The 24,270-nt window shown below is 37.1% G+C and overlaps 1 protein-coding gene across 7 annotated transcripts in view; it reads left to right on the plus strand.

The window, feature by feature from the left end:
- LOC143425461 (uncharacterized) overlaps positions 1 to 23,432 on the plus strand; it is a 35,762-nt gene extending 12,330 nt beyond the window's left edge. For 5 of the 7 annotated variants that reach the window (XM_076898328.1, XM_076898276.1, XM_076898285.1 and 2 more), the window contains 4 exons: positions 4,332 to 4,358; positions 10,321 to 10,414; positions 18,566 to 18,854; positions 22,270 to 23,432. In XM_076898328.1, coding sequence (XP_076754443.1) covers positions 4,332 to 4,358; positions 10,321 to 10,414; positions 18,566 to 18,854; positions 22,270 to 22,437 — 578 coding nt within the window. In that variant the 3' untranslated portion in view covers positions 22,438 to 23,432. The remainder of the gene's footprint in view (positions 1 to 4,331; positions 4,359 to 10,320; positions 10,415 to 18,565; positions 18,855 to 22,269) is intronic. The other 2 variants (XM_076898311.1, XM_076898321.1) reach the window with 1 other exon arrangement.
- Positions 23,433 to 24,270: the final 838 nt, after the last annotated feature.

The raw sequence follows: 24,270 nt of genomic DNA on the forward strand, positions 1-24,270 counted from the left end.
CGTATTACTTTTGTCCTCACTTAGTGTCCTCCAACTAAGCATGGCAATCTGTTATTATCATTTCGCTATATCGTCAAGGTAACGCAATGCCGTGTCAAAGATTCTATTTGACACGAAAACAGAAGATTCGAGCCCGGATGTTCGGATAATGAAATTTCTAATGCGAACGTATCCGGATGTCCGAGTCCAAGTTGAGCAAATATCCGGATACCTGCGCATAAATTAGCCGACGATTAGGATACTCGAAGGCTCTAAGAACCCTGGTAGGAAAATATTATTGCTTTTTATTATCTTTCATATTGCAATAACTTAGTATTACTCTGGTACCAAGTTATGTATTCATTTCGGTATTCTTTTAATACTGTTTCAGTCTCCTTGGACTTGCCTATACATATACTATAAGTACAAACTTCAAAAACAACCTGCACACAAGGTAGAAAACAATATAAACGTATACTAATTCTCGATAATTTATATTAATGATGTTCGCAAATAGCTCGTGTACTCTGAAAATGTTTGAGCGTCCTATAAGTAGAAAATCCGAAAATAGAAGGCACTTGGCGACTGTCGTTTTGAATGACAATGGGACTAATATTTTTATGAACCGAAGGAACAATTTATTATCTTGTAATAATATTCCAGTTTTGAACGTCAATAGAAAAGGAAACTGAATATACCTTTTCCTATTTCTTAAGATCGCAATTGTGATTCTCTCGTAACTTTTAAGAAGCAAAAATAAATTTTGTTTACTACGAATATTAAATTCCTTACCGTGTACGGTCAAAAACGTAAATTGTCACGTACTTTTTCGTACTGTTCATCGCTTAATGTTTCGCGAAATATTTCAAATGTATACGTATGAACGACAATGACGTGGAAAGATAATAGCTCATTCTTGGACTTGTACGTGGTGTATGCTTTCAAAAGACGTGTAAACGATATAATATATGAAGCTAGAAACGGTATGCAATTAATATGAAAGTTTTGTTACGCTTTTAAATGACTGAAACGGTCGTACACCGAGATACATGTATCGGTATTTCTTTTTTTACATCATGCGGTCAGTTTCTTGGATTTTGATACTTTGATACTGTAATGCAAGCACAGGCAGGCTTGTGAAGTAGAGAATGCAGAAGAAATATGCACGCAAATCATTCTGATATCAGATGTCAGACAATTTGTATCAATACATTTGCTTATTGTCAGTAAATTAGTAATTAATGATATTTTCATCATATATTTGAATATTATTTAAGTAAATGCTTTGCTACGTATAATGTTGCATCACAACGTAAACAGATGACTGTAAGAATAGAGGAGTGCAACTGCGAATAATGTGCGTAATATAAAATTTTCAGATGTATTTATTTAGTTTGCGCGGTTTAATTAATTTCAGTGCACTCTAGAATTGATGAGACCCTGAAAAGAGCCACTCAAATCGTTATAATGGTCTTGACTTGCGCGTAATGTTTTGTACCTGATGATTTTTAACACGCAGCGATGCTACACTGCACACAGTGCTGCCTAGTTACTTAGATGTTAATATGTAACCACGTAATTAAAACATTCCTATTCACGAAGCGTAACAGACTTAATATGACTTGAATCGTAGCTATATCTTTGATCATCGTTAATTAAAATGCCGCTGTTTCAGTTACCGATATCAACCACAATGTCGATATGTTAGTTATTGAAGTGCCTACTTCGTGTCGGTAAATTGGTAACCGATATTATTAATATATCGACGTTTTCATTCGTAATACGTCGATACGTTACTGACAATAACTTACCGACACTATGCAGTCGATACGATGCAAGTTGTTAACATATGTAAGATATTATATCTATGGTGTTAATCTTATTTTCTACCCAGTCGGTAATGACGGAAGCTGCAGAAAAGTGGTAAAATACCGATCGTGCAAGAGTACAGACATTTGCGCCTTCTGTAATTTAGAGCGGTGAATTTGAGAATCACATTCAATTTTGAAATTGATAAAGTCGCTTCAGATTCCTTGCGTATTCTTTAAATCAATTTCGCGTTCAAGATTTTTCGGTTTTATCAAATAATTAGAAAGTACACTAAATGATAATTATCTTACAATCAAATATAATGTTCCGAAATCTTGAAAAAGACCTGGAAAATTTTGAAGCGGATTACAAATTACTTGAATCTAACGCATAGTCCTTAGCACGATATGCTATTAACGAGAACGTGTAATAACAGGATTGCGTTTAACATTTGATCGAATTTATTTCAAAGAAGAATAAGCAGTCTGTATTAATTTTCTGTATAAATGTTACATAGAAAAAGTCGAAATGATTATTATCGTTGCTTTTGATGGTAACGTAACACAGAGAATGGTTCAATTGTCGGTTAACCTTTCGTTCAACGGAACAATCAACATTAGTTTACCGCCAGCTGCTTCCTGAACGTAATAGGCCGTCACGTGATAATCACACGCTTGTCATATGAGACGTATTCGTAGCTCAAAAATTTTCCTACCGTTTTCTTTTCCACTTGGCATTACGAAATACCCTTGGTCTAACCAATCCGTGATCCTTACTCAATTTCGTATAATTCGATGCGAAATATATTCCAAGGTTTCGCGATGGTTCATTGATCGGCGCTATTAACTACTAGAGCCGAAGAACAACGCGAGGTACGGAAACAAAGGGAACGGAAAGAAATGACCGATACTGCTTAGAAGTGGTTCGTTGACCCCTAACATTGCTGGAGTTTTGCAAAGAAACCGCTGATACGTGTGTGGTTTCGTAAAAGGAGATGTAGAGGAGAGAAAAGGAAGAGCGTCCGGAGTTTTGTTAACGTGGTACAGGGTCGTCGTACGAAGGTCCGTTTCAAAGTTTAGCGGACATCCGTGCGCGGCAATTCAAGGTGTACCACGTAAGTGTCTCCGCGAAATTTGAAAATCCTCTTCGAACCTTGTAGAGAATTTGGTCAGACGAAAGTTGAATACTTCAAGCCTGCGCCAGCTATCGTAAATCAGGACGTTTGATAACTGCGCTCTTTAAATACAGATATAACCGCGATACATGCGAATAGCTTGAACGAATACGAATGGCATAAAAAAGATGGACGGAAACTGATCGAATGGGATCCATGTTCTCTCCTTAACTATCGTGGTGTTGTTGGCTGACGATTATGAAAGTAATTTTGAAACGCTTTGCAGACGGATAATATAAGATTCGATTTTGCAGTAGACTATTGAATTACGCTGCAAATTTGTACGGCTGTTCTCGAGCCAACTCCGTTCTTTCGGTGGACAAAATTTAGACCAGACGTAGTTTACGACAGACAGAGCGGATTTCAACAATTTGTCGCGACATCGGTAATGACGGTGACATCGATGACAACGAATGGTCGCCAAATACGAACGCCAGGATAGATCAGGATTGCTTATCGTACTAGCAAACAGCGTTTCATTTCAGAATGTTGCGACGCAAAGATTAAACAAAAATCACGTGATAAATAATGCTACATTTTTCGACCAGAAGAATCAAAAGGAACGAAGCTGTTGCTGAAATTTGTTCGCTCCCGATAGCTAAATTGTGCCAGGGAATTGGTTAGATCGCAGTAGGAAGTATAAACGATTTAAATTTATACGTAGCGTGACTGAAAATATTGAAGACGCTAGGTAGGTGTCAGTATTCTTGAAAGTACTTGTTGCGCATTCAAATATAAACTCAGAAGTCAGGCCACGGCCAGAAAATAATTCTGAGCATTTAAGAAGCTGATCCCACTGCTTCCAGGCATATACGCACTTGTGACGCACGTGCGTGAAATTCTTTTCACTTTCCTTTTTTGAAACACACGTGTTGGCAATGGTGACGACGATACCGATAAGAATCATTGTCATTAGAAACACTGTTTCTCAATTTACGAAATTCGAAGCAACGTTTGTGAAAAAAGTGCATTCGGTGTCTCGACTAATCTGATCCCGAGTAGGAAGCCTAAGAAAATAATATAAATTCCGGGCAATATTTCGGGAGATTCCTTCGCGTGTATTATTTTGAAGACGCGTATGCGCATCTTGTTTTTACCTTGCGGTTTGTCTTTAATAATAACATCCAAAGCTATTTTTAACTTTAGTTTTGTCAATATTTCCCGGCATTCAGCTTTTATCCGTGTAGAATCTTGTCTTAACTTATAAAGGCCACAAGTTCGCGGTTCGAATGGAAGAAAGATTCTTAATGATTTTTAGTATAAAATACAGGATATCTCGTGTGAACTCGTTACGGCTCCCGTGGTTGCATACGTGCCTCTCCTTCCATTCGGTAATCTATATTAATTTCAATCGTTTTTATTGTTTCAGAGTCCTTGCAATTGTTGTCGCATCTTGGTGAGTGGTCTTCTATTAATAGGTTATTAGAAAATGTTTATTGCTAAACAAATTCAGCTGTGCAAGCTCTGTTAGAAAGAGACGCACGATGTTACGCATATTATTATACATTCGCAGACTAGTATAAATAATTATTCTGTGTATTTTCTGCAAGCTGTGTATTTTCACTCGAATACTTGCATCGATCATAACGCTCACTTTGATGTATTGACATTGTTTGTACTTGGCTCACCGTCCTCATTAAACGAACGTTTAATTGTCTGTTTGAGGCCCGTTTGGCACTCGTTTGAGGTAAACGTTAGGCTCGCACGAAAATACACACCTTAAAATGAATACGCAGAGAAAAGAATCGTCGGAAGCGAATTATGCAACTGGGATCTCATATGAGCTGCATCGACCAACTGTACGATGCAGTAGCACGGAGCGCGTACAATAAAGATGGGCATCGTTAGTTCTCCGTTGGAGCATAGATGACAATGTTATTTCCATAAATTATCTAAATCATCACCGTCATCCGTAACGCTGACGTAACTAATTTGTGCGTTAAACGCAGGCAATTCTCCCGATAGATCAACGATCTCCATCAGGCTCGATAGCTTGTAACTCTATTTTCGCTTAACCGCTAAACCGAGCGATGCCACGTCTGGAAATAGCAAATAAGGCGGTAACTCTCCGCGAAGTCAATCAATCGGTTTCTAATTGAAGAAACTTTCCGTGATGTACCATCGAGATACTCACGAAACTGGCACGTGATACTTACGTGGTGTCTGACGTCAATAAGGTGGGAAATCTGCGGAACTTAATATTGCGAAAATTCGGAGCGCAAATTGAAAATGACAGGAAACGTTTCAGCTCTGTAATTTATTAGTTCCGGTGGAACCGTGTGTATTGTTACAATGTGTCAGGAGTTACACGAAAACGACAATTTAACGACATTTGTTCTCCGCAGGAGCAAACGGCTCCGCCATGTGATGTCACTTTTAGAAGGCTGCAATTGATTGTTCGGCTAGGGCCGATAGAAGAACAACAGGGATTATCCTCGATCCTTTTAAATGGATTGCTCGTTTAACGTAACGGCTTATTTGTAAATTACAATTAGCCGAATATTCTACGCGTTACATTCCAAAACAGGAGGTACACCACGGACCTAGCCAACTTTATTCGCAATTAATTGAATCGCAGTTGACTCCTGACTTTTGTCAATTCATCCTGTGTTACCATGATTTAATGGCGAACGTCGATTATGGCGGACGTCTGGTTAGTTTCAACGGAATTATTCCCTGCAGAACATCTCCCAGGCCCTTGATCCAATTTATGGACCGATCCCACGCAAGGCTCAATTTACGTCAGAATTTTTGATCCGAGATCCGTGAGAGCAGGTGTGCCTTCTTTGGGCTCGAGTGACGCAAAGTCGCTAATTTCTACATTGAAAAACACTCCGATACACCGTGCAATATTCGAAATGGCACGCTTTTCAGTAACGCATTTTGTTGGAAATATCTACACGTGCTTGCAATGTACTTACATAAAAAAAATTCACTTCACTTAGCAGTTAGCTAAGAAATTTATTTCACTTAGGAAAGAGATAGCGTTCATAAATATTTAAAATGTTAAAAAATATTTTTAGCCTCCTCGATTTCAACGCAAGTAAATGACGTTCATTTAGCGGAAAAATAAAAAGCTTGTTCCTTTATCCGTACACGCGCTTTCTCCATTGTCGGAACACCCGTGGCTGTCTACTATATAGTTTCGATACGCGAGTGCTCTACTGTGTAACACTTTAATTCCAGGAATTCAACCGTGAATTCTATTTAAACGGAATTAATTGTTCACGTTCTCCGTTACGTTGTTCCGTTCATTCTTCTGTTCAACATGATACACTTACTGCGCGGCGATACTTGTTATTTAATATCTTCCAAACGAGTGCTTGCATGTATGCGGTGTTTTCCTATAGAACGTCAAATGCAGTATTAGAAGGACGTAGATTATAAAATGCAAGGTACACTCGTACAGAGCGAGACATTTTATACGTGTAATTGCCTTGCTAATAGGTATAATGATCATTTCTTGTTCTTCGAACATTTGTACACTTGCCTTTTACAATCATGCTCGAAGAACAGTTTGCATGCATCGACAAGTTGACCTTCTTAGATATGAAAAGGAGGAAACGGTGTATTGTATGGTTGCTATAGTAATGAGAATGACACGGTTGATATTTGTCGATTGGCGTCGGTATAACTTACATTAGTACGTACAAAGTACGTATGAATCGACTGCTGAGCTCTCTGTTCGTAATTAAATCTCGGTACGTGCCAAAGTTCTTGTAAATTAACAATTCTGAATGATTTCCAGAATGTTCATCGGTTGAAATCTCTATTCCGCGGCGCTCGTACGCATTGGCGCACCCGAGGAAACATTCCGTTGAATGTTACGATTATTTTCCAGTAATTCGCTGAGATAAAGTTAAAATTAAACTTCGCAAATATGATTAAACGGCGTTCGCTCGAAATTAAACTCTTGTTAACCTCTCCTTATCTCGTTTCGCGTTTATTTTGGTACACGGTTGTAAAGACGTGAATTATCATTAAAACGCGACATTGTATAATATTTTAGCTGAAAATACATAACAATACGTCCAACATCCCGCACACGATGAGCCTGTCGATAATTTATGTTCTCGGCGACTATTAAAGAGATACGAGCTTCGATCCAGTCGTAGCTCCAGTTATTGTTTTTGGTTAATCGTTTGCTGTATCTGTAAACACATTTGTACAGAACAGAAAAGAAAACGTTGCAAGTATATCCTCCAAGTTTCTAAACCGTTCGTCGATTCGTGACTAAGACAGGCTGACAAAAGTCGGTGGTGCACGACTCGTCATCAGGGTGGCTGTCCGGGCCACTGATGGACCTAAAAGAACCAAAGAAGAGCGTGACCATAATTTTGAAACGGCGAACGATCAAAGAATGGATCGATTTAAGAGGAATATCTAAAGTCTTGGACAATTCGTACCAATTTACGGCTCTATCAAAGAAAAAAACCACTTTAAACGAGAAATTGTTGCTGTAACTCCAGCCGTATTTTTATTAGGAGAAGTTTCGCGTTCTCGTTGGTTTATATTCCGCGAGCAAGAATATCTTAAACTTATCTTGTACTTTTCGGAACGGTTCTCCGCGGTGTATACTTTGAAACTTGGCCAGCGAAAGAGTTATACATTTGCGTCAGAGGTGGTAGGTTCTTTGCGTCTTTCGATTGATGGTTCTGGACTATCCCGGTTTAAGTTGGTTCAAGTAACGTCGTTCACTTTCAGCGGTGTATCGAACGTGAAGAGACATTTGCTCGCAACGAACCCGTCCCAAAATGGGCGTTACTCGTATCCGTACGAACGTAAATTAGCTTAGAAATAAACCGTACGATCTACCAGTTCGCTTTTTCGCAATAAATACGTGTTCCAAGAATAAATTCAAAAACGATACTGTAGAATTTTGTGTATCGAAGCCTCCATTACAGGAACGATTTGTTATCGAAAGATCGATTAATGGAACATTGTTGTCTGAGAAAATACTGAGACGCGGTAGGATGCGTCATATCTTGGGATTATTACTTATAGTATTTATAGACCAGATAGTGATATTTATACTGTCCGTATCGAAATGTCCAGGAAATGAAAAAATTTATTGTTCTATCTTTGCTAACGAGACGCGAACAATAGTGCGTAATAAGGCAGGTGATGAACACGGGATCTGTAAATCGATTATTCAGAGTGCGAGGAAGGAAACGCGTGGAATTAGAGACTGTATTGAGAATGCGTCAAGTAAAAAGATTCGGGAGATTATGAAATTTATTGATAACAGTTGAGATAATTTATGTTTGAACGTAACTGAGCTATGTTTACGTTTATCTGTCAGCGAAGACGAAACGGTGAACTTCTGTCCGGATTGATTATTTGTAAAAGAGCTTCACAATTCGATGAAAAATAAGGTGAAATAGTAACATTTAAAAATATCTTTCACCTGTTAGCAAAGAGAAAAAGAGATTGAGAAACAAGAGCATAAATTTTCGAAGATCGCTGTTATTTCCCTCGGCATTACTTCTGCTTTTCTTTATTCGATGTTAATATTTAATTAACGCATCGTTACGGGTTGTCATGACGCGATCCAAGGCATTGAATCCCGCTCAATTAGCAATGAATAGAAACAGATGGTGGTTCAACGGAACAAAAACATTGTTCGAATGAAAAACGTCAAACGATCGTGACGCGTGAAGGCTGTTTGAAAAACGATACATTTTTAACTAAACGGGACAAGTCTTTTTAACTACTCTGTGGTTCTTCGACGTCATCCGTGCGCGTTTTTTCGTCCCGCTCATCTTCGAATCTGACAAAATCGCAATGCAAATCAGGCTGCTTATAGATTCTAGACAAACTATAATAACAATGCAATTTGAATAAAAATCACTAATTCTGTAATTACAGGTTATTTTTATTCAAATTGCTCTGTTATTATAGTTAAACTTCCAGTTGAAAGCGAATTGCCATGTCCAGACACCTCTGTCAAATCTGTTCCGTACTCTCGAAGCACATGATTTGTACGGACGTTATCCTATTATTATATTACAGAATGGACAGGATTATTTAAAAATGTGCAGCTATTATATCCCTCAAGCATTAGCAAATAAAAGAGAAGCTATCAGTCAAAATGATCGACCTCGCTCTTAACGATTTAATGCGAGCTGCGTATTATCATTATCCTCGCTTACTCTTATCTCCTTAAAACATGCACACAACAGGGGTTAAAGTGTTAATAATATTTGACACGCGTTAAAAGGATTAAAAACGGTTCGCACGCGAGTGCAATATTAGTACTATAAAAAGGACTCGGAATGGGCTTATTTTTAAGATCCGCTAAATCGTGAATTAATTTCCTCAGACACTAATTTATCACTGTCAGATTCGCGCGTAGACTAACGTACTGGCCGACTTGTTTCGTTAGAAGATCATATCGTCAAAACAGAGCGTAAAACATTCGGACGTTAATGGATAGAACGTTTTAACGGAAGTTGCAGTTTAATTTCTAATCGAGTTTAAAGTTTGCACGTAATGGTTTACAAACACGATACTTGTGGCGTCATATAATTCTGACGTCATATGTGACGATAACGTTATATCGACTTCCAATATGGAGAGAGCTGCCTTTAAAAGCCGGACTCAAGGATGAATGAACATTATGGGTCATTCTAATATGTTGCATGTGTGCACGCGTCTGTGAGAGAGGGAGAGAAAGAGAGGTCACGTCATAAAAGCGTAGTTTTTACCTCGAATGGCTTATTTATACAAAGTAGGCAACGATCAGATTATGCGAAATTCTGTGACGTACCGTGATATTTGCCTTTTATTTTAAAGATATGATTAACCAAAAAGATTACAATTTCATTAGAAGTAAGACTACGGAATGTTTACAGAAAATAATTAAGAATTACTAGTGATGATCACAGAAAATAGTGAGGATGTAACAAGTAACATCGTAGTTCGTAGCTCGTTCTGGGAACTGTCTTGTATAAGATGAACCAAATACAATTTCGAACATTTTTCAGATGTTATAAATATACCATAGCTTGCATTAATGCCAATCGATTGACCTATTCAACAGGTGCTATTAATATATACAGAGGAATGGATATCAATAGCCACTGATTTTTCATTTTTTCAATAAACTATAAATATTAAATAAAATCGATTTATTTGAAAACAATGGCCACCTTACACTTGGTTAATTTTATCATCCGTATTGTACTTATTTATTAATTAGTCAGGTGCACTCGTTGAATCGTTGTCTATTCGTTTCACGCGTGAAAGTATTTAATTAGGATATATTAATTCGTTTTTAAATGTAATTATATTATTACTAAAAATAATATTACTATATTAGTACTAAAAATAATATTTAATTAATTTTACTTATGCAGATCCTCCTGTAGACAGCATGTACATGATATGTGGCGTATTGATCGCTTTGGTATTAGTCGGCGTCGTCATCGTCCTCCTGGCCGTAACCATCAGGTAACATACATAATATATACCTATACTAATATTCCGAAAGGAGGAATGGTGAACTTTGCGCAAAATGTCCAACACTTTCCTCATAATGGTCTAATGTCAAAGTGAAACCTTAATACGTTCAATCTGTAGGATGTAATCAAAATAGGAGGCTTAACTTCGATATTCTATTCTGTCCTCTCCGTGGGGGAGAGGAAAGGTCACATCGTTATGGATCTTGATCTTTTCTTCCCCCTTACCGGATACGATCTTTTTTTAATACGATATATTTGACAGGAATGGCTGTCGCGCGTAAAATTTTCAGTAGAACGATCGCGTTTCCTCGTTGGAGGTAATCGAAGAAGTTATATTAACGATTTATTGGCAGGGATACCTGTAATCTTTTCTGGTTTTTCGATAAAGTACAATATCGAGGTTGGATCACCTATTTTATTCTGTTTCTAAAGCATGCGTGCACAATTCCGTCGATGCTGTTTGAACTCGTAAGTGCTGTGAAATCAGCGAAACGCAGCAGCCTATAGATTACCATTATACTGTAAATGTAAATGTTTTCAATGTAACACGTAACTTAACAATAGATAATATTTACGTATGATTGTTGTGCATCGCAGCAAAGTTGTAAACATCGAGTATGGCAATTTTGCCGGTCGCAACTTTTTGCTCGTCTTGTTCTAGACTTGTTAATTACTTTTTTAAGCATTTGTTTATTCCGTTCATCGGGTAGGAGAGTCCAGACTGTGTGGTACGAAAAATGAAAAATTTACTTGGAAATTTTTGGCGGAATTCTGCACGTCTACCTTAACCCTTCGTTGTAACATTTTTTCAAATATATTACTTATAAAAGGTATCATGCGATACTGTAACATATTTAAAAAATACTTTATTCGTTACTTGGCACGTAACGATTAATCAAGTATGCAAGACACGATTATATGTAGTTAGCTGGAATATCAATTATAGTCCGTAATTGATCGCTCTGATATCCCTGAAGCGTAATGCAATGAAGGGTTAAAAACGAACGTAGGAATATTTATATACTTGCATATAATATTTCGCAGCATCCTAAGCATACTATGTGAAACTAATCTTCTCTTCACAATTAGGAACTTAATAACCATTACGGACACTCGTACAGGCTTCGAGAGCAATCTTGAGAAACGCATAATACTAAAAAGTGATTTACGAAACGAATTACGGTCGTTCTAATAGAACCAATCGTGAAGGAATCTACGAAGAGAGAAGGCATAGAATATATATACTGATAACTCGATAAAACTTACACAATCGCACGGAGTTTAACAATCCTTTTAAACGGTAATCGCGTTTCGTTGAGTGTGCATCAACAAATTACGTGCATTCATCTACTTACTAAAGTTCGATCCAATTAAGGTCATCTTCCTTTCTTTCTCTCTTCTTCTGCTTCTCTCTCTTTCTCTCTCTCTATCTCTCTATTCTGCTCGACCACGAGTTTAGCGTGTACTTTATACTACTAACGAATGCAAATATATTTATAATTGCGTCGCGTAGCAAGATTATAAAATTAACCGACAAAAACGCAAAGTTATTAATTTATGTCCTACAATAAGTGTGTGATATGTAATTGCGTAACGTAATAAAAACTGATTACACGTTAATAATGAATAATTTGTATACTCTTAGAAAAAGTGATTCACCTTCTACGGGAACTTTGAAGATAAGACATAAACGGTAACGAGTTCTGATAAGTCGTGCATACGAGACGCTCGTTGGAACGGAAATTCGGTGTATGGTTTCAAATTCGAATAGTTTGAAGAAAATCAACCCGCAACGTGATGTTGATGCCATATTGTCGCGCATACATGTACGTGCATATTTAAAATTCGTGTTGATCATCATTCGCGTTTGATTATCGAAGACAACACAATACAACGCGTATTCTTGAAGGATATCGAAACAGATGCCTCTGACTGTATTCCTCACATGTATTGTATGTACACGCGATGACTTTGTGTCTGAAAATTTGTCTCGTTTGTTTTATTATATTCGAGATGCAGACAGTCTCGAAGCGGCAAAGTTATACGTGTCTTTTCCTCGTTTTACGGGCAATTAGTAAGTCGATACACATATAAGAAACGGCAGAAATTATGACTATGAATAAATGATTAATTAAGGATAGTAGGATCGCGTAACATTGTCTCACTGTATTCAATTTTTGATGGATCATATTTCGAGTAATAGTATAGCTAGCGATCGATGATAATTTCTCCTACAATTATCAGATCGATATTCAGAAGCATCGATTCTAAGATTTCGTTAATCACTCGTATGGATGTGGAAATGATTGCTTGTATCGTGTTCACGTGCATAGATGTGTCAACAGTTACAAAAGTAATCGTCTAAGAGGAAAGTTAAATTTGAAGTTCACGTGGGAATTCACGTGAATAAAACGTGAGAATCTAACAATCTTGTCGTTAATCCCAATAAAGAATTTTATCTCGGGTTTTAACTGACTGTAAGTTTCCCTGTTTGATGGTATTGCAATCAGGATTATGCAAAAAGGTTTCCTCGTGTTTCTCCATCGAAAGCAACATCGTATTTTCGTTCATTTCACTCGAACAGAGCGAAAGACAAGATTGCATCTAGGAACTTCGGTTGCGATATGTCTTCATCGGAAATTTTCTTTACGTCTCTGATTATAATAAAACATTCCTTTCCGATTCCTTGCTTTATCTGTTGAATTTCACAACGTTTAGATATAAACTGTGAGACCAACGATAACATTTGAACGATACACTAAAAATTTCATTTGTTTCGTTCGCTTTTATCTCAGTTTTTCTTCGATTCCTCTTTTTTACGCAAACTTTTTGTTACATTCCTTTCTGGTATCGCTGAAGTTCCTGTAATTTGCGTAAGATCGCACGACTGTTTTTTATTGATTAACATTACACGCGTTGCTATCGTTTCTACGCCTGTTACGTGATCTTGTATTCAAGTAAATAAAGTTTGTACCATAAACCTTAGATCGTATGCAAATAGCGTGTAAGAATATGGTAAAACGCGAATATAGAGTAATGACGTTCTGTCAGATAAATGGTAATGCAGTTCAAAAGAGATCAAATATGTCGAAGTAATTCGTACATAAAACTAACTGCAACTATTTATCGCTCGATAGATATTTTTGAATATTTTGAATATTACTTGGACAACTTCATCTTCTATTTAACGAAGATGATTCAACAATCAGCGACAATAACGTATTCCGCGAGCGAAGCGAAGAAAAGAGTACAAAGGAGATGTATAATGAGGAAAAACCGGGAAAGTTCAAGGGAATAACCGTCCAAGTGATTTGTCGAGGAAATCTTAGCCGATAATTTCATTATTCTAAAAATAAATCTAATAAAAATTCGTGACGTTTTGAAACGGCATAAATAACGACGTAGCAGGAAACTCAAAAAAAGATTTTCATTTAGTAATATAAATACAAACGAGAAAGAATTATAAGTAAGCGTAATTGAATATTTAATTATATAAATAAAAGAGTATTTCGGTTCCTTTCGAACTTCATCTTCTTTCTTCTGGAAAATTTTAGTTTCTTGTCCGCGTTGGTTCTTCTTCTGCGTCCTTCGCGTGTCTTGTAACGCTTCACATTGCGCTCGGTGCAATCTATTCGTTCGTACGTTTACTTACTAACAAACTGACTCATCTCAACTGTTGCGATCGTCGTGTTCTTCGCGGGAAAAATGTTTGCATTATTAATTTACGTTTAATTAGCATAAATTCGTTTCTAATTACATCCCTTAAAACGCTGTAGACTTTATACTTTCGAGTACACGTAAATTGTAACATATCCTTTTCTCGCCATTTAACGCAGAGTGTTACCCGGTTGTTTTCTTCAAAATCGTTTCACCTCTTTAAGCACGGATGTGGTTTATAAACCGCATACTAGAATTATAGCTAGATACGGATGTGTGGTATATAAATAACATGTTAATGTTTGCTAACATCAAATAGTGGCTATAAAAAAAATCTTTTAAAATATGTAGTATATCACTTCGACAATGTAAAATTAGAACGTACGCACTAGTTTTCACTTTATTCTTCTTCGGCAGTGCCGAAAGTACCCGCAGTTAAAGAATTAATGAATTTATTTCACTTCCCGCCGAGAGGAAGACGATGGTACAATTTTGGTCGAAACATTTCAACGTTTCAAAACGTTCATTGAAATTTTAGCGGCTCTCACGTGGAAGTAGGTTCACATAATTTTTCTTACCAAACTCGTTGCTTCACATTCCGATATAAATTCGAGCATATAGGTGTACTTGATGCGTATCGGCATTCTACATACCCAGATGCTGAATATTCAAATGGTCACGCAAATATAAAAAGAGGCTTTCTAAAATTAGACAAACGGAGCTCGTTTAAATTCTCAATACACGCTATTAGTCTTCATACGTGCACGTATAGAAAGTACAACCAGGTATCAATAAAACGGACTTTTATTAGACACTAGTTCTTTCATCGTGCTATTACAAACTGTCGCGAAATTATTCATGGAAGTACCGTTACATAATAAATATTCAACGTGTGTTCAGCGCGCATTGTATTATTTAAGAAAAAACGGTCGATCCATAATTAAAACGAAAGATCGAGGACCATTGTGGTAACACAAGATTTCTGTCATCGATAGCGGTTATTTGTAACCTGGAAGAATTTATTTACGATTGTTCTTAACGGTTGTTTCCGTCATCGAATGATTACTGATAGTAAAAAAAAAAAAAAAAAATATGGAATCGTTTTCAATGATTACTCGCAATAAAAGTCGTCTAAAATAAGGATGCTAATTCTGATATCGTGAACTTTTTAAATTTCAATTATAACAGTTACGGTCTCCGTTTCTCGCGGTTATTTGCATAATAAGTAGAAGAAAGGTGAACGTATTCTTATTCGCAGTAAAAGTTTATACTTTCAAAATGTGTACTACATATTTTTCAATATTTATAAGCAGAACTTGGGAATACATCTTCGTTTGCAACTACCTACTTATATAGTTGCCGTTGGTCTTTAATCCGAAGTTTCTCTGAAATACATACACACGCTGATCACGAATGTCAGAAACAAGTCGAAATAAGAATCGAACACGCAAATTTTGCGGTCATGGGGTATAAAAGTGCACTTTTATCGAATAGAAACGAAACTCCGCGTATTAAATCAGCCCATCCATTGTGAAAGCGTGCAATACTATTTAGATACTATTTAGACCAAGATGTCTGTCGAATAAGAGGGACGATAAAACGTGGAATCACAGTCGGTTGGTCTCCTCGTTGCCTTTTTATCTCTGCTTCTGTTTACATTAATTTATAACACGCGCTGAGGATGCAGTATTTTCACCGGTGCATGGCAACGGGCGAGAGTTCGGCTTTCGATCTGACTTTTATCACATTTTTGCTTTCTCACTTTCTCGTTTGTAAATACTAGTTGAATTTTGGCCTCTTGAGCGTTGCGATCGAAAATAATCATCTCGACTCGCTGTCGCGATGTCTTCTTCTCGTTTAAAGTGATTTCAACTTCAACGGCGAACTTCTTTCAACCGGCTAAAGTGATGTCTCATTTTTCGAAAAATAATCGATCATGTTAGTCGCGCGTGCACGCGTGTGAGTACGTTTATATAACTCTTTAGCGATGTACACCACGTGAATTTCTAGTTATGAGCCACTTACAAAGATACGAGAAGTAGGCTGTCAATTTGTTCCTTAAAAAAAAACCGATATTGCATGAAACGGTTCGAGTTTTATCGTAATGTCGAGGGAAATATAATTCTCGAAAAGTTAGAAACGTTTACAAAAGATCTCAGAAAACATGGCGTAGTATAAAGTAACGTTTAACAACATTTATCTATTCCTGCTAGCTGTATACATATATGTATCTATTATAATGTTGCATTACGTTATGCCACACAGAAACGTGTTAATATCGTGATTATATTTTGAAAGAGATGTATGTCCAACATTGAAAAATATTGTAATACCTCGACGGATAAAGTGAACACCGCGACCATGAAGAGTAACATAGGAATGTAACTATGGTTATTATTGATTCGAGTAGTTTTGCAATGTGGTAGCAGCCTATGTATGTTTCCAGCGGGATAAGAATAGATACTAATTAAATAGAGCACGTGAATACACCCATCAAACTTCCCCATTCTGTCTAGACACGCGTCTACCTAGCGTCAGGTTAAATTTCAACGTGGAAAATTAGCTAAACAGATCACTTTAATGACTTTGAATTCACAAACAAAGCGTTCGTATCACTGTTTACCCGTGTAACTGCTGTCGTTAAAGCATATGCATATCGAGTTGTGAAACGATATTAATCTATTATCGATGTTTCGTTACATAAAGATTTTTTCAAAGGGAATGATTTTCTTTTCTTTCCGGCGCTCTATAAATATGTCACGATATCTATAATTGTATCGTTTAATTATGTATTAGACTTTAATTGAAACTTTTGTCTTCTGTTAACGATCAGTGGATAAGAAAAGATGTCTTCTTTCATCAATTTTGTTATGTTAAGACTTCTCGCTAGAATATAAACAAAGAAATAAAAGGATCACTTGGTATCGATATATCAATATGTCTGATAGGTCGTCTTACAATTGTTTGAAAATTACTTTCGGATTATCTTTTAATTAGACACGATACTCGTAACATAATACCTTGGATTTAGGAGCTATATATAAGTAAATACCATATAATCGGTATATTAGATTAGCGTAAATGGACATGTACATATGTCAATTCGTGAACGTTTATAATTATAGGAATACCAGTAACGAGTAAAAGATATGTTTTCTATATGAAAACAGGGCTAAAGACGATCCACGACACGTTAACGCTTGAACTGGGAAACACGTGGAACATAAGAACGTGTTTAAACTTATTTTCATTGGAAATATTTCGACTAACATATACTCGCAAACGCATAATTAATAATCGTTAATTTAAATTCCAAAGAGATAGATTTTTATCGATAATTAGGGATAGATTTGAAAATTGATGCCATCAAAGTACTACAGGTATAATAGGGATATCTACGGTTGGATTAGAAACAGGGTAAAAAGTTTCCTTTAATCGAGAGATAGCCGCAATCGTATTTATACTACGTTAATTCGCGAGAGTATACCGCGAGGTTATCGAGTACGTTTGAAAACGCGTGCATCGTTTGCATCTAGCCTTCTCAACGGCTAGCAGAATGTCGGCAATGAAATGCTCTCGAGTGAGCGAGCGAACGTGTACCGTTCGAATTTCACGCAGTAAGTGAGCCGATTGGTCGGCGCCCGTGACGCCGACCAATCGCGGCGTCGCAGACTTGTGACGTTGCGGAGGGGTATATAATAACGTCGCGCGATATCGTTATGGTCAGACCTCGGTTAGCTTTGAAATGAGCGGAACGAGGTAATTCTCGGTGTGAGTTCTGGCAACTCGCGCGCCCTTCGGCAGTGAGAGAAGCCGGGTAGTGGTTTTTCTTCTGGTTAAAAAGCAAGTAAAAAATTATTCGACGAATCGTTCGTATTAGACGTATCGGTTTTCGCATCAAGAATTTTTGCAAACTAGTCATCGAACGGCGTTACTGTTTTTGAGTGAAACATACGAGAACGAACAGCTGAACGGAAATTGTACAGTGTCTCGTCGATGCTATGAATTAAAAGGTAATCTGGAACAGACTTAGCACGTTTGACGCTTATTCGAAAGTTGAACGACGGTTTAAGCTGAGAATGAAGGCTTTGGAAAACCATGCTGGAGTAGAAGAATTCGGAAGAGAAGGAGAAGAGGAGAAAGAGTGAAAAGAAGTGATAGAGAGAGAGAGAAACAGCAGGAAGGAGGAGAGAGAGAGAGAGAGAGAGAAAAATAGACTGATAAAGAACAAATTGCCTGAAAAACTGTTGTATTTATTTCACGTACATGTACATATAGAAACGAACACGTTCTCTTGTTGCTTGTTTGGTTTAATTATTGTTTACCAAAAGTCGAGATTCTCGATTTATCCGAGAGTTGCGGTAAAAAGAGCTTGAAAATTAGTTGACGACTCAAGAAGAAGCTCTCGAAGCTGTACCTGAAGTAAAAAAAGAAAAATGGTCGGAAGCAACGGGACTATGATCGCGATTCGGCTTGTCCGCAGCAAGCTACGGAAACGGGAGGATCATTCGAATGCCGTCCATCCAGAAGGAGCCGTGGTTCAAACGGCAACATCGCCGGTCTCGACGATCGTCCCGCCGTCTTATCCTGTCGAAGGTTGTTGCACGCAGATGTCAATGACTACCACATCGACGGATCTGGGAAACGGCACAGCTGTTGAACAGGATAACGTCTATGCAACGGCCAATCCGGCAGATCAATTCGTCTGGCAGTTTCCGCCTCCTTATCCACCGCCTCACACACCGACGCAGTATACGTTGTACAACGACCAGGTTGGTTCACTTTTTTTTTTCTCTTGCCTCCTCATTTCCTTTTTCTTCTCTCTCGCATCGTTTTTATTTATTCGTTCATTTTTTTCTTTGCCCTTCCTTCGAGTTTGTAATCTCGAAGGAAACGCCGACTACGTGTCCTCTCCCTTCTGGCTTCGCCCATATCCCTTCTTTACCAGTTGCGCTAACCAGTAAAGCCAGTATTACCAGATTTTACTGGTTTAACTCTCTAATGTCAGAATTACTTGATTATTGTAACAACTATCGATGTAACAACCATTCGTTTCCACGTAACTAACTTGGTTCGCGTGAACAGTCGTTTAAATATTGAAGTTTTGCGAAATAAGTAATGAACCGAATCGTGAACTCTTGAATGTTGTTAAACGAAACGGTATAATTAAGAATTTAGATGGTGATAACAGCGGATAACGAAGAATGTCCATTTCGAAGGATGGGAGAAAACACTTTGAACGATGAACGCTCGGACGACAATAACTATACTGTATTTACTCTATACTTTCTGTGTATAGAATTGATCGATCTTCGTGTGTTACTTATTCTGCCTCCGCTCATGTTGTATGGAAGCTCATGTTGTATGGAATACTAAACTATTGAAACGTACGCTTTGAACTGTTGGAAATGAAATTATGCTCTTAATCAGAAATTAAAATATTACAAAATGAATAAAACGGAGCCGACGCGAGTCAATGTAACTGCCTTTAAACGTCTAATGATTCGCAATAAAATTGCAAAGTATTAAGTATACTATTATATAGCATTTATCATTTGCATTTTTATGGAATTTATATTATATATTCCTGTTCCGTTTTCATTAAGAGATTTACTTTTCTGATATAACAAAAATACGTACATATCGCACTAACGAGGTTCAAGTATGTATCACGATTTTAAATGATGATTCTAATTATTTCAATTATAATTTCAATTGCAAAATTTTAGTTATTTTAATTCGCGATAAAATATTTTATCGTTGCACATACGTATCGATAATTTTGCAACAGTTTTCCATTTGTTGAAATTTAGATTCGTAATGTTAGAAAACCTTGAATGTAACGTATTACGTACACGTGGACGTGGAAATAATAGATATAAATACGCGTTACAGATATTTTGAAATTAAAAAAGATTTATCCAACAACACTCCTGGACATGTTTAGCGGTAGTAAGAGATTTGAAAATTATAGTTATTAATAATAGTCGATGGCGTTATCGATTGTCCAAGGACGAGGTATACGAGTAGACAGGCTGGCAAACGAGTTGTAAGGTCGAGGCTCAGTCCGAGGCTTGCTGCCAGAAAAATCCCAAACAATCGGCAACGTTGCCGCTTTTACTCTGCTTTGTTGCCGTTATGACACACCGTATGTTTCAGTTTCATGCTCCACTTACTGACAAATCTTTACTGCTTTCCCATGTATCTCTGTAAGTTTTTTAAACTATTCCTATTATCGCTGCACCGTCACACGCCTCGTTCAAGAATAGATACAGCATTTCTATGTTTAACTTCAAGTTACATTCGCGTTTAAGTTCCACAATCGAGCGCCACGCTTCCTAGAATATATATTTTTCGAGCTATGATTCTCAAGCATGTGACACCATTGATCACGATTCACGTTATGGAGGAACTAATCTAATCGTCGATAATCTAACTCGACGCGGTCATATAAATTTTCCTGATCGTGACGTGAAATACATACGTGGCGTAGTTTGATATTCCCGTGCAAAAGTGAAATAAGATTGAGCTCTTTAAATGTTTCTAGTCGTTATCACGTCATACGGTTATAATTCTGCGTACCCGTTTACAATCATTCAATGAGTTTCACGTGTTTCGATGCGAATCTCTATTTCCGTTTCAAAAGGCCATGAATCGACCACTTCTATCGGTATTACGACCTACTATTATATCAGCTAGTCCATACCCTAAATGAAACGTTCGCATAATTCGCGTATACATAGTTAATACGAGAAAAAGCGCCTCAATATTTCAACTTGTTAACCAATGTAACTGCTAACGTCATTCATTACCGTCCCTAATCCCACATTCATCGTATACGTTTGTACGTATACATATATATATATATATATATACGCGTATCTTAGGATCTTCCTTGAATGGTGTGCAGTATAACTGTTGGCTCGTATATTCGCATTTTTTAACCTTATTTCGAATACTCCAAACAGGCTTTCGTATCGTACTAAACGTCCTCTTTGTAAATCAATTTCTTCTTCTGCTGGCAGCTTTTGTTCTGGTAAAGTTTTCTATTAATTAAGTTTTCTATTGATATCAACAATCCCATAAAAGGATCCATAAAAAAAAGAATATTATTACCCGTTGTCCAACATGTCGGTTTTGCCGTACAATTTGCGACTATCAGACGATTACGTACATATAATATCGCGATGGTAGATTTTCCATCTGGCAAGTCGCGAAAGCAGCTATGTTTGGTGTTTTGAACGCGCATAGGCGCACCTAAAAACCCACTTTTACCCCTCTGGCTGGCTCTAAATTTAGCGTAGGTGGGCGGCCACGACCGTTTGCCAAGCCAGCGGCAGCAGGACTTCGGCAAAGGGTGCAGCTGTCTCGTAGACAGCAAAATAACGCGTCTCTCCTTGACGATATTGGCAATATTCCTGCGATTCTGTTGCCATGCTTCGTCGGAAGGCGTTCAAACGATAGATATTTTCATTCCCGACCTTTCTGACTATTGCGACTCCTTTCTAAATGTTGATCGACGCGGATTTAGTCTCTTCTGCCCACGTACACATATCTGGTCATCTACCTCCGTCGAACGATTTTCCCATTTGCTTCTTCGTAACGTGTAGTTTCTCTTTCTCGCTCGTCGACACTCTTTGGGTCCCCATTGGGTAGGTTTCGCAACCTCGCACCCGGATACGCAAGCGTATTTCAGTCATGTTCACGCGCTCCCGACTATTTCAATGCTTCATAGATCACTTTAATCATATTGTTGCGTATTATATACATCGAAAGTCATAATTCACGCGTCGATTTAGTTTGTTACCCGTATGCTAGTCCACAGCTGCGCCATTACGTATATTCTCTAAGTTGCCTGATTATTTTAAACCAAAAGTAATCAGTTATATGCAGTAGGTATAATTAAACTACTGTAGCATTTTCTGTGCATCATCTTTTTATAAAACAACTCGGTTGCTGTTACATCGAGCAATACTTACTTTTATGTTACATGTGAAACAAACGAGACGTTTGTCCTTGGAATCCTTTACTGGTTAGTGTATCGGCCATTGTTCAGGCATACTTTTGTGATTCATAATTTTAACTAGAAACGAAGACAACGAGGAAGATGGTTAAGATGTAGTTACGCGAAATTTTCGTAAATTATTTGATTGGCACGTGCACTAATCGCGATGCATTTTATTTCAGGATACTCTTGTACACACATTACCGTCGGATAGGCCTGGATTTGTAAAGGGCTTCCGTAAGAATATCGGGGGGCGCTGGCGTCGCCTGGTGAAAAGGAAGCCGGAATCGGAGACTTGTGCCATTCCTCCTGAACTAAAGGATCAACTTAAAACAATTTATGTATATTGACGATCAACGTCTTAAGACGGAGTTATTTCTATTTCTAGACACCTCGATAATCGATGCTTTCCTGTATGTAAGATAGTAATTAAATCGAGAAAAGAGAAGCGAACGCGCGTTTGAAGTTCGTCTAGCATAAGCGAAAGAGATATCGGATAGTCTGTAGCTGTTTGTACGTAATTTCGGAAGCTAGAAATTTGAAAAAAAATGAAAAAAAAAATTTTTAATATCATTAATACTACTCGCAGAAACATATCGAGAAAGTGCCTAACGATACCTTCCCAGATGAAGTTGAAAATATAGATATAAAAAGAGTAATGTTCTGACGTTCAATATTTTTGTGAAAACAATATCGAAATACTGATAATCCGAATCGTAACTACATCGAGTGTAGCAATATTCACGGAAATATATACGTAGAAAAGAAGAAGGGAGAAAATGAAATTATTATTATAGATTTTGTGATGTCTTGTCGCCGAGTATCGTTGAATGGTACCCGCGCGATGCCACGAACAAAATAAAAATTCTTCAAATAGCTGTCTCGCGTATGTAATTGCTGGGCTATGCGAAATAATTGAAGTCGTTATTTAGGCTTTGATACGCAGGTGAACGGCGGTCAAGAACTCTATGAGACTGAAACGTAAAGAGTACGATAACACGAGTTACCTCGTAGCTTTTCCGAACTTTTATTCACGATAAATGCAACAAATCATTTTGAATCACTAGTATTAATGTATACCTGAAATTGTATAATCTTCAGAACTGTCAAGACTTTTTCTCTTGCATCTTTTCTGGCAGTTCTGTCGAACGTGTACATAGATGTATAAAGCAGTTAAACTATAAAACTACTTGTAATTCTTATAATGGCCGATCGTTAAAGTAAAATCTCGAAATTTCCGTGCACACATGTGGTCTAGGAAGATTGCATGTGACACATGGCAAATAGAAGAATGAAATAACGCTAGTTCAAAGTTACGCTCAACCTGAATCGTTCGCTAATTCTTTTTTCTTTTTTTTAAATGTGATGACATAGTATTTGGTACATACTTATAACATAGGCCAATTTAAGATTCTTAATATTGTTCAACAGCTCATATTGAGCTCATACTATAGCGCGGTATGGTATTTTAATTGTATTATTGTATTAAGCAATACTTTGCCTTTTTAAACGTGGTAAAAATTGACCCTATTAGACACACAAAGGAATTTTTGTATATAACATTGCGCCTGCATTTTACATTAGCAAAGTTGTTTGTTTCTCTGTTAAACGTATGTTTCACACCGGCAGTTTTATGTGATAAAAATTGATACTTTATATTGCGGATGAAGTAAGTGAGAATAATATACACGCATATTCAAAAGAAAGAAACAAAGCTAAAAGTAACTTTCACAAATTTTAATAAACAAAACACTGATGGTTTGTTTTATGGCCCAATCTTTTAATTCCTTATTGTAATTCTTTTTTAGAGTGTACATATATTGTTGCATTGTTTGCTTATCATGAATGTGATTCATAATGTTTGAACACAATGCGAATAGTTTAAGGATCAATAACGTGCCTACAACCGTGTATGATAAAATAACTTTTATAAAGATTATAATGATGGAATTACATCCGTCACCTAGTCATTTGATAATTATTGTTCGAAACTTATATTGTAAACATTTTGCCACAGCTTGGATCTTTCCACGTGAATGCCTGTCCGAATACAACAATATTAAATAAAGTATTCAAGAGAATATATTGTATACGAATGTATGTTTAAAATACCTACAAACTTCAGATAAAACTGCTCCCTATTTTATCTTTTAAATTACGATTAATTTAACGATGACATACTG

Source organism: Xylocopa sonorina, chromosome 1, assembly GCF_050948175.1.
Source record: "Xylocopa sonorina isolate GNS202 chromosome 1, iyXylSono1_principal, whole genome shotgun sequence".
Classification (NCBI taxonomy): domain Eukaryota; kingdom Metazoa; phylum Arthropoda; class Insecta; order Hymenoptera; family Apidae; genus Xylocopa; species Xylocopa sonorina.